Source organism: Apostichopus japonicus, chromosome 16 (genome assembly GCF_037975245.1).
Source record: "Apostichopus japonicus isolate 1M-3 chromosome 16, ASM3797524v1, whole genome shotgun sequence".
Taxonomy (NCBI): Eukaryota; Metazoa; Echinodermata; class Holothuroidea; order Aspidochirotida; family Stichopodidae; genus Apostichopus; species Apostichopus japonicus.
Window position 1 is genome coordinate 3,736,732 of NC_092576.1, and position 12,931 is coordinate 3,749,662.

Genomic DNA, 12,931 nt, shown 5'->3' on the forward strand with positions numbered 1-12,931 from the left:
GACAACAATCGTGGTAATTGAAGTGCCAAAGTAAAATATAGTGAGAAGTGCTGTGAGATAACGAGTTACACGTAGTTGTCTAACATCGCCTATAGTCTTGATATCAAACAGGAAAAAATTGCAAACATATCCCAGAGATTCCCATTCTTTGGAGGTGTGTGATGTGGGGATGTATATATATAATTGAAATCGTAATGAGTTATAAAATCCAGAACAGTGAAAAAACTTCCATCCTCCACCGGGATTCGAACCCGGGGCCTCCCGCTTTACCAAAAAAAAAGTCTTCACCCTCCCTTGACAAAATAATGTAATTCATCCATTGTAAACTTTAAGATTTCCGCGTTTTCGACCTACATTTAGAGACCCAAGAATCAAGAAGCCTTAGAGTAGCTTATTTGAGCCCCTATCCGTGTTAGATCGTGGATGAACACTGGCTTTTTTCAAGCCTTCTCTTTTCGATAAGTGTTCAGAGGATAACGAGGCAGGGGTGTGAACTTGCTCCCATTCCTGCTCCCGGGACCGCCATTTATTAACTTCCCCATCCGACGTACGAGAGTGTATACCCCAGCATGTGACCACTCTCTCAAATACTGTGGTAGGCAAAGGCACCCCATTCGACGTCACTGCAGTGCAGCCATGACGAACAAAGTTTTCTCAAAACCAAGTGAAGAACAGAAACAAACCCCTTCTACCAAGTTAACAAACCAGAAATACCAAATCCACGGAAGACTGCACATCACCACTGCACTGCAGCGATTTTTAAATCGATCAAGAGAATCTGGCTCCTGGCAGAATTTTGATCCTGGAACCTAAGGATTGTGAGGCGGACTCTCTTACCGCTGAACCAAGCAGAGGAAGGATCGCTCACTGATCAATCAAGTTATCCATTTCATATGATCACATGGCCTAAGTGTCAACAGTGATTGTCCCGGCACTTTTGTTCGCGGTTCTTGAATAGAATCATATATTTTAGTTTAAACCCAGATTTCAGTTAAGATCAATTCACAATGATACAGAAATTAATTTTAACAAAATTGATAAAAAGCAAAACATTGAAATGATACACAGGATGATCAAGACATAGTAAGGTTTGGGTTTGACTGATTTTGGAAAGATGTTCTCTAATCCAAGTCAGAGTGAACAAAACATGGATTAGAGCACAAAGCCGAATTATCAGAGGCACAGGTCATTAATCACTCGCTTATTTTGTTATATGCTCATATGCATCTGTAAACTCCTAATAATCATGTACTTACCTATTTGATGATACTGCAGTTGTTGAAGGCAGAATATATATAGCAGCAAGGGCAAAACCATGTATATTGGGATGGGTATGAGGGGTGGGAGATAGGGTATACCAGGAAGGGGTGTGGGGGTAGGGTAAGATTTATCCCCCATCCCCAGAAAAGAGTTGAACAGTGACCCACAATCAGTGGCATGCACAGAATTTCCAAGGTGGGGTAGGGGAACATTTAAATAATTTCCCCCAGTTAGGGTACGGCGCTGAACTTTTGTGGAAGGACCAATATGAAAGAAGCAATTTATGAAGAATGGGCGCTGTCGTTGGGAGATTAAAGCCAACTCCCATGTAGCCTATTGGAGGTCTTCCTTCCCCAGACAAAAATAGCAGTTAGATGGTGCGTTCTGTAACTTCTGTTCAACCAGTTTTAGACTAAATATGTAGGTTTCCATACCTCTAAACCAGGGTTGTCCAACCTATGGCCCAGGGGCCACAGTCCGGCCCGCCGCAGGGTTGCGTCCGGCCCGCCAGAGATGCTCTACGGTGCGAAATTTTAGTGAGCAGAGTTATTGATAACAATTTGAAGCTATATAATCAATCATTCGAACCTTCTGGGTCCAAAAAACTGCATACAGCTGGTCAGTTTGTGTGACACTCTCTAAATGGAGGGGGGGGGGGGGCGGCTGGACTTAATTCATCTGTTTTATCAGGAAGGAAAATAAATCAGTGCGCTCCACGCGCAGTGCTCACATTTTGTTGCCTTGGGCTTTGGGCCCTCTGCAAAAGGTTGGACAACCCTGCTCTAAACAGAAGGTTTCCGCTAATAAATAACATGACATTAAAACTTCCCTGACTGATTAAGGCAAGGGTCATGAAACACTTTTTGTAAGGGCGGGGGGGGGGGTGGGTGGGGGAAGGTTCATTGCAGCTGTGTCCTTGTAGGGGGTTGGTGGATCATCCCCCAAGAAAAAAACATCAAATGTTGCATTTTGCGGGATATTTAGACTCGAATTAATTACGTCTATAGAAGTAGGCCAAAATACAAGGTTTTGAAATAGGTTGAAAAAAAAGGGGAGGGAGGAGGGTACATCGGTTTTAAAGGTCACCTGTTTCCCTGGCAGAATGCAAAAATCTCCAGACTGATCCGTTTTCTCCAGACTAACACTCGGAGGTGGGGGAATCCACGCCCCCCCCCCATGCACTTGCATTTGCTCGCCATCGTCAAATCATCATATACTGGTTATATTCAGATCACTGGGATACCCCCCCCCCCTTATGCCAACCAACAGGATTTCCAGTTTGCCAGTACCGACAATGTTTAGCATTGACCAGCAGCTCACAATCTTTACTCGGGCGATATTGGACTCAAACTCTCATTTTGGTTCAAGATTGACTACTGACGGAGACGGGATTGATTTTGTGGTTATACTACAAAAATATAAAATATTGTATCAAATCAATAAAATTAGTAGTTAATAAATCTTCATTTATTGGGGACAAAATTAGCAGGGTTTCTTAGTTTAAATAATTGAAATTCTCTAATATGCTGCACATTGTCTTTTCAGTTTTTTTGTTGATATTGTGTATAGCCATTTCAAGAATGTTAATGACTATAAACTATGCTTTATTTCCCATTTGATGTAATAATAATAATCAGAAAGAAATAATCAAACCAGAACCAGCAAATGTGAACGATAATAATATAATGTATTAGTACCTGCTTGGTCATATAACTTTTGTAATTACAATAAATACTTCAAAGATATAAAAAAAAAAGATGTATTTTTTTTGCGATATGTCACTGAATTTTACAAATTTTACTGCGTAAAGAGTAATGAGTCGGTCACAGCAATTCACAAGCATATACTGTTAAACACAAGAAACCTTAACTTCCTTCAAGTAATAGTAGATAGCGTTAGTAGATAGCGTTAGTAGATAGTAATAGTAGATAGCATTTTACATACAACTATAGATTCAAAGGTATTAAACTTCAAAAATGAGAGCAACATTTCAAATGCAAAGGCTTCATATATTTCTAAAAACATGAGTAAATTTCTAGGTAACTTCAGAGAATATATATATATATATATATATGTTAAATGAAAAAAAAAATGGAAAACTAACAAGAGAAACTGAAATAACTTCAAACAGTTTATAATTAACTATGAAGGCAACACCGCATGGACATTTAACTTAAAAGCTAATAATATATAAACTCTAAACAGTTAAGTTTTAAAGGCAGCACACCCAATTAAGGTAAACCGGGTTAATTCATATAGTTTGATGATAGTGCTAAGGTAAAACATACAACTAGTACCAGAATTGTTAGGTAACCAGCTAACTGATCATGTGCAGGTAACAAAGTGGAACTGTTCGCGTTACATCACACACAGTGAACATTTCAATAAACCAAACATAAGAAATGCTGCTTTAAGATGCACAACAGAACCTGATGTGTAACAAAGATAAAAGTAGCAGTAACACCTCATTGCAAATAATCTATCATTATTCCAGATAATCTATAAAGTAAATATTTATTATTACATAAGATCAATGACAGATTATTAATTAATTAATTAATAATTAATTAATTCATATGTAATTTCTATGGACATCGTATTTATATTGACTTCTACACACATTAGTCTCCCTATCTGCTTAACAATAGACTTGGCTTATTTAACTTAATACTTCTTAAAATTTTAAAGTATACTTCAATACTGAAATAAGACAATGTCTATAAATATGTAATTTAATATATATGTGTTGTGTTCTCATAACATTTGAATGGTAACATAAAAGATAACTTTATTTCAGAATACAATATATACATACATATTTTAAACTTATTGCATGTAATGAGTATATAGGGCAAGCTTTCTTTCCTTGCAGACGTATGTAAGTTCCAATAACGAACCAACTGGTTATAACCTTCACTGTGTTGGAAGTTGTCATGGAAAAAAAAACCAGGATGTAATTGATCAAATGAAAAACTTAAAAAAAAATTAATTTTAAAATTGAAAATTTTAAAAGTTTAAAATTAAAAAAAAAAAAAATTTAAATTAAAAAAAAATCAATTAAAAAAATTCAAAATTTATCAAGGAAAAAAAACAACAAACAAGATACATTCCAAATATGGTTTGAATATTTCGAATTTAGCTTTACTTACACAGTTTCAAAGTGTTTAAGTTAGGTGGATTTTGAGTGGACACTTTATACAATGAATGTGTATAATTTCAATAATCAGTGTAAGTTTGAAGGTTTCCTGTTGCATGCTCCATATAGATATATATGACAATTGCAATCAATTAAAGGAACAATTAGCAGTCTGCAACCATAATCAAAACAATAAAAAAATGAAGTAATTACCTAATTAGTGCATAAACAAATCACTAATAAAAACAGTTCCATTTATTATTGATGCTATAAGACTATAGTAATTGATTGGTCATCTAAAATGATTACGCTAAGCATGTTGAACTATGGATACTATGGGTATGTCACTGTGTGGACATAATATACACATTTCATGAATTCTTAGAGAACTGTGTGAAGATAGGAACAAACAAACAAGATACAGAGAGTTAAATAAAGAATACAGCAGTAATTATTTAGGTACATTGTGAGGACAATGGACAACATTTATACTAAGATGTCTTCTACATCAGACTTAATACTTGAAAAAAGTATAATCCCTATCTTGGAGATGAACCAAAGACAGGCATGACAGCCCTAATTACTTCTAAGATGAGTCTGATATTAAATGGCAAGAAACTTGTACAAATGGCATTAATAGATAATAATAAGAGATGAGACTTCATTCAATGAAGGAAATGCACCAATGCTTTAGTTTAACTGCAAGTAAAGCAAACAGAATGAAGGGGAAAACGTACCAACTTGATGATATCTTGGAATACTTTAATTAGACTTAACCATACTAGGCAGTAAAGAACTGGAAACATAGAAAGAAAAGAGTTTATACAAGAGTACTGAAATATTAAGTTTCATACAGCATCTGATCTAATAATAGTTCTTGGTAATCCTGTGCACCAGAGTGTGTTAGCATGACTAAATGAAGAATGTACAACAATAACATTATTAATCTGCAGACTAACATAGAGCAACCTGGAGACTATATCTATATGGGCAAATGGTGTATCTAACGATACGGGCAAATGGTGTATCTAAGGATACGGGCAAATGGTGTATCTAAGGATACGGGCAAATGGTGTATCTAAGGATACGGGCAAATGGTGTATCTAACGATATGGAAAAATGGTGTATCTCACGATACGGGCAGATGGTGTATCTAACGGTACTGACAAATGGTGTATCTAACGATACAGACATATGGTGTATCTAACGATACGGGCAAATGGTGTATCTAACGATACAGACAAATGGTGTATCTAACGATACAGACAAATGGTGTATCTAACGATACAGACAAATGGTGTATCTAACGATACCGACAAATGGTGTATCTAACGATACCGACATATGGTGTAACTAACGATACGGGCAAATGGTGTATCTAACGGTACAGACAAATGGTGTATCTAACGATACAGACAAATGGTGTATCTAATGATACAGACAAATGGTGTATCTAACGATACAGACATATGGTGTAACTAACGATACGGGCAAATGGTGTATCTAACGGTACAGACAAATGGTGTATCTAACGATACAGACAAATGGTGTATCTAACGATACGGGTAGATGGTGTATCTAACGATACGGACAAATGGTGTATCTAGCGATACAGACAAATGGTGTATCTAACCATACGGACAAATGGAGTACCTAACGATACGGACAAATGGTGTATCTAATGATATGGACAAATGGTGTATCTAACGATACAGACAAATGGTGTATCTAACGATACAGATAAATGGTGTATCTAACGATAAGGACAAATAGTGTATTCAACAATACAGACAAATGGAGTATCTAACGATAAGGACAAATAGTGTATTCAACAATACAGACAAATGCAACATTGGTAATTGACAGATTTACAATAACGTAAATCCAAAGCACAGATGATGAATAATCAATGCAGCAGGGATAATCTCTATAATTAACAGGGAAGTCAAGCATGAAGGGTTGTCAGCACAGATAAAATGGAAAGTTAAATTGTTCATGCAGAGACAGAAAGAATGATGGAAGGGGTGACAAGGAGACAGGTTTTGCTAATCAACATAACAAAAAAACAAAAAAATTGATTGATAAAAGAAGTGTTACAAAAAAAAAAAAAAGTATTGCACAAACCTGGCAGAATAGTTTGGCAGACTGGTAAGCTATGAGATGATATCACTGCTAATAGCAAGGTACTACAGATATAAACCTCTATATGACAGCATCAAACATACCACTGATTACTGACAGGGAGTGAAGACTCACGCACAAAGAAACGTCTCATGCCGGTAATTTGACCTAGTTCAAATGAGGTGTAACAGAACTGTTAGACACCACCATCAATCCTAGAAAATACACACACACAGCTTGCTACCGTCGGTAATTAGAGACTAGTGTACAGTCAGTACATGCAGCTACGGTCCATGCCCACAACACAGTGTACATAGCAGCGATGGATATCTCAGGTCTAAATAAAATATAACGAGGTATCAAGTTTCATTACTGTCTGCATTTTGTAGCGACAAGAAGAAAACTTCACTTGCAAGTAACAGAAAGTTAACTTTTTTCAGAGGGCGGTACGAGTCTTCAATGCCTTTAAGGTATCCATGTTACTGGTCCCTAATAACAGTAGACAAATTATACAGAGAGCATTTACTACATCTCAATAGGTCTTCAAAAGATATTCAAATTGACCAGCAATAAATCTTCCTCAGCAACACCGCTGATTATCAAGATTAATGACTACAAAGGGTCATCACAAAACACATTCTTAGATCTGCCAGGACATTCATCTATTTCACATCTATTAAGAGCTCTTAGCATTAACTTTCCAAGTAACGAAATAACTGAAAATAAAAACAATACTCCTTACTAAAACCTATACTTACAGCTGCCAGAACACTAAATTCACTTTTGATCAATTATGATTATTATGATGAATTATACATATTCCAATCAGTAGCTAGGATTGAATTTTGAATTAATAACAAACACTAGAGTTCAAGGTATGATCAGTAGAATCTCCTGTTCTATAGAAATAAAATTGATACTGAGTAAATCATGGCAAAGCAAAATTGCAAAAGCAAAGAGAAAAAAAGTCAAAATAAACTTGGAAGACTGAAAGCAGTAATTTGAAGAAAAAAAAAAATTGAAAAAGCTAATCAAGAATTTCCTCTTCTTTTTCTTCTTTACTTCTTCTAACTTGTTTAGGTATATTTATATACAACATTAATTTGAGTAAAGCAGGTACACACAAACTCTAGGGCAAGATCGTGCAGGAGTTACCATCAAGAGTAGGCATATATCTTTGTGGAATCACACGGTAGCCATGTTGAATTTCTCTGAGCTGGAACATATACCCAGTACAATATCTAACATGGAGTCCATTATAACGTTGCTGCTGCAAACATTCCTTCATCATGTCATACAGATGGGGAAGCTAAAGTGACCCTATGAATAGCTGTAAGGTAATGTACTAACAGAACACTTTGCAAGCCTTACCTTCACAGCCTGATAGCTAAATAGCTGCAAAGTGATGTACTTACAGAACACTTTGTAAGCCTAACCTTCACAGCCTGATAGTTACATAGAGCTGCAAGGTAATGTACTAACAGAACACTTTGTAAGTCTTACCTTCACAGCCTGACAGTTACATAGAGCTGCAAGGTAATGTACTAACAGAACACTTTGCAAGCCTTACCTTCAGAACCTGATAGCTACATAGAGCTGCAAGGTAATATACTAACAGAACACTTTGTAAGTCTTACCTTCAGAACCTGATAGCTACATAGAGATGCAAGGTAATGTACTAACAGAACACTTTGTAAGTCTTACCTTCAGAACCTGATAGCTACATAGAGCTGCAAGGTAATGTACTAACAGAACACTTTGTAAGTCTTACCTTCAGAACCTGATACTGTAGCTACATAGAGCTGCAAGGTAATGTACTAACAGAACACTTTGCAAGCCTTACCTTCACAGCCTGATAGCTACATAGAGCTGCAAGGTAATGTACTCACAGAACACTTTGTAAGCCTAACCTTCACAGCCTGATAGCTTTTTGGGCAACCAATGTATTCATACAGTCTTGTAGTGATTGAACAAGGCTAAAGTTAAGTACCATCACATAATACCTTAAATGTTCCACTTTACATCCTTTGTTGGACTACCATATATATCTATGTGTGATTCCAAAGAATGACAAAAGATAACAGTAAACACCTATATATATATATATATATATATATATATATATATATATATATATATATATATATATATATATATATATATATATATATATCATTGTCGATGTTAAATTAATGTAAATCAGAAACTAGGGAAACAATAGGGAAATAGAAACCTGACATTCAGAGTACTTAATATATTAAAGTAAACACTTGAAATGATCTGCCTTCTTCAGCAATCTCATGGTTGGTACAATTGAAAAGGAGAAGGTTAAACACAAAAATGGTGCGAGAATATAAATGGGAAACTCTTGAGATTTCAGGGATCTGTGGAGAGTGTAATGTGTTTAGTCAGTCGATGTGTTTGTTGAGTCTAAACACTTACTCTACTTACTATACCCTAGTGTTTAAATTTCTGCCAAGGGAGAGTAAGAATACAGTAAACAGCAAGAGATTTTATTGACAGATTGGCAGGAACTCAAGGTTATCATGGACAAATCATTTAGGATACTGTCTGTAAAACCTTCACAAGATCTACCTGTGATGATGTTATTTAATACATGTAGTACTCTGAAAGTCACTATGTTAAGTTACTATGCATCTGTTCCTTAACTGGTTTAAGATTTATAATATAAATCGAGCTCACATGCACTCCTGTACACATACATATTAAAGAGTGAAACGACATCTATATAGATCTGATATGCAGCTACCATTCATCACAATATGTGGCTTTGATAGGCTAATAATAGACTCAGGCAAAGAGTACCTTAGTATTACTGTACCTCCTTCACATCCAGCATCAGCTGTTACAAATATATTTACAGAGTAAAAATTCAGTCCGTTCAATGACTATGCTACATAAAGAATGATCATGATGCATCAAGAGGTAAAACTATGTAACACTTCTTAAACAACTATCAGCACTACTCTGTAAAGTGATTCCTCAACGTGTTGATCACCAAAGAGTTCAACACTTACATTCTTTCACTGACCAAGCAAGGATTCAAGAATTACTGCCAGCATGTAATCAATTAAGCAAGATTGATTAACAGTGGGTGGTCACAAGCTGAAAAATTTTCTTAAGAAACTAGAAAATTTCAAGTTTGACATTAATCCCTCTGCCTTTTTCGATATTTTCTGAGTACTTTGGGGAAAGTGGAAAACCACATGAACTCATGCAGAATGGCCAAATAATGTTCCAGAAACATTAATGTCACATGGTCAATTGCTGACATCTGATATCGACAAATTTAATGTGAATGAAAAAGTATCCTCTATGTTCTAGTTACCAGGAACTCCACGCATTTGTAAACTCTGACAGTCAAAAATAATTGAGTAACATTGAAATATACAGTTTTGTACTATGTAATGAGATACTAACATGTATTGGCCTAGCCTAAGCACAAGTTTTTCAATTTCTTGTATAAGCAATGTTCTATCAAACTGAAAATTGTGATGAATTTTCATTCCTTTCTCTCATGGGCCATCTTTCAATACACATAAAATCGTTAAATGACAAACTTGATGAAAAAAAAACCCAGACTCAGACAACGATATGATGTATCAAATTAGTTCTTATCAAATTAGGAACGCTTTGATGGTTGCAATTTGTTACTTATATTTATACCTTGTTTCAATGTAACCTGCCTTCCATATTTCTATTATATTTGTAGCCAGTAATCTTTCTGTCTATGTAACATGTGTTCTTTAGAAGTTTTAGGTGATGCACATTACAGAAGTTGCACAATACCTCAGGCTTCCATGAGCATCTACAATATTGGCCTTAATTGCCTCTCACTTCAAGATATTTGCTATTGCACTACCCTTTTGACATCTGCTTCCACTAAAAGATATTACGATACAGCTATGTGCTGTTTGAAACATTCAACCTATTAAAAATGTTATTTACTACTTATTTATAGTTAACTATAGTTGATCAATGATACTCATTATTAAACTTGAGCTATGAGCTGTTTGAAACACTGGATATGTTAAATAATGGGATTTTAGTATTTACCACCGTTTAATAGCTGATGAACACTACTCTAAACATGTTACACATTTATGTCCTGAAAAGACCACAATAACAAGAAATTTGGTAGTTGAAGAGACAAGGGGGATCTGCCATGGATGCAGTCAATACATATATTTAAAAATATTTGAAATATGGTAGCTATTAACGAGCTGTTTTTGACTGGATCTGCATAGCAAAACACCAAGCTACGGTAGGCAAGAATTAAGACTTCTTAACATTATCTAAAAATTCATCAAGATCAAGTATTGTAGACTACTTGGCTGTATATTCCAGCTGTGGCTCCTTGAATGCTATTTTTTTCTACTGGTTTCAGTCAATTTATCAAAGGTATTTGATACTAAAATCCTACAATAGTTATGACTAATACCCCTTAACTTGTGTTTTACTTTTCATTTCAACTACTCCATATTTATGACTAATACCCAATAACTTGTGTTTCACTTTTTGTTTCAACTACTCCATATTTATGACTAATACCCCATAACTTGTGTTTTACTTTCTATTTCAACTACTCCATATTTATGTCTAATACCCCTTAACTTGTGTTTTACTTTCTATTTCAACTGCTCCATATTTATGACTAATACCCCTTAACTTGTGTTTTACTTTCTATTTCAACTACTCCATATTTATGACTAATACCCCATAACTTGTGTTTTACTTTTCATTTCAACTACTCCATATTTATGACTAATACCCCATAACTTGTGTTTTACTTTCTATTTCAACTACTCCATATTTATGTCTAATACCCCATAACTTGTGTTTTACTTTTCATTTCAACTACTCCATATTTATGACTAATACCCCATAACTTGTGTTTTACTTTCTATTTCAACTACTCCATATTTATGACTAGTACCCAATAACGTGTGTTTCACTTTTCATTTCAACTACTCCATATTTATGACTAATACCCCTTAACTTGTGTTTTACTTTCTATTTCAACTACTCCATATTTATGACTAGTACCCAATAACGTGTGTTTCACTTTTCATTTCAACTACTCCATATTTATGACTAATACCCCATAACTTGGTTTTTACTTTTCATTTCAACTACTCCATATTTATGACTAATACCCCATAACTTGTGTTTTACTTTCTATTTCAACTACTCCATATTTATGACTAGTACCCAATAACGTGTGTTTCACTTTTCATTTCAACTACTCCATATTTATGACTAATACCCCTTAACTTGTGTTTTACTTTCTATTTCAACTACTCCATATTTATGACTAATACCCCATAACTTGGTTTTTACTTTTCATTTCAACTACTCCATATTTATGACTAATACCCCATAACTTGTGTTTTACTTTCTATTTCAACTACTCCATATTTATGACTAGTACCCAATAACGTGTGTTTCACTTTTCATTTCAACTACTCCATATTTATGACTAATACTCCATAACTTGTGTTTCACTTTTCATTTCAACTACTCCATAGTTATGACTAATACCCCTTAACTTGTGTTTCACTCTCTATTTCAACTACTCCATATTTATGTCTAATACCCCTTAACTTGTGTTTCACTTTCTATTTCAACTACTCCATATTTATGACTAATACCCCTTAACATTTGATTGTCCTCATTTGTATGAAGTTGGCATACTTTACAACATATTGAATACATTAACAGCAATGGCAGTGGGCTTGATAACCAAACAAACAAACAAACCTCTGAATCACAAATCAAATTCATCAAACCCACTCTGAAAGGATAAACCACAGATAAATTAAAAATGCATATAATTGATATCAGAAACATGAAACAGCAAAGAAACAGCACATCAACATTCTCCCAAATTCCAAACTACAAAACAAAAGTTTTGTTATAAAAACAAACTGCGGACTTTTATTGCAAAGTAATTACCATGGTAACATAACATTTTTGGCCTTTGTTTTTATCTTTTAGTCCGTGGTGAAGTAATCAGTGAAGTGTCCTATGATGTCGCCATTACATGTGTGGACCTAAAAGAAACATAAGAGAAGATCATTTAGCAAAATAATAAAAATATGAAATTGTGATTCAAGATTCATTTTAAGACTCATTTTAAGAGTTTATTATTGGCATTAACCTAGGTATGGTCTAGAAGACAAATGGTTAACAGAATTTATCACTTTATAAGTAAGATTATCTACCTTTCTCCTCTAAATATTATCAGCAGTTCTATGGCAAACCTCATTATACCTCTCACTGCATTAGAAATCTGCTACTTAAGGTGGCATACTCCTATTAGCGTCTATATCCATCCGCCGCAAGTGTTCTCCTTCAGGAAAAGTGCCAATTAGGAGCAGGAGAACAACTTTT

The 12,931-nt window shown here is 34.9% G+C and overlaps 1 protein-coding gene across 2 annotated transcripts in view; it reads right to left on the bottom strand.

Moving 5' to 3' along the window:
* Window positions 1-2,928: 2,928 nt before the first annotated feature.
* LOC139983104 (uncharacterized) overlaps window positions 2,929-12,931 on the bottom strand; it is a 41,061-nt gene continuing 31,058 nt past the window's right edge. The window contains exons 9-10 of one of the 2 annotated variants that reach the window (XR_011798506.1): window positions 12,494-12,591; window positions 2,929-4,176 (exon numbers count right to left, since the gene is read on the bottom strand). Coding sequence is in view for 1 of the 2 variants with exons in the window: in XM_071996462.1 (XP_071852563.1) it covers window positions 12,564-12,591 (28 nt within the window). In the remaining variant the exon portion in view is untranslated. Of the gene's footprint in view, window positions 12,592-12,931 lie in introns of both variants that reach the window. The other variant, XM_071996462.1, reaches the window with a different exon arrangement.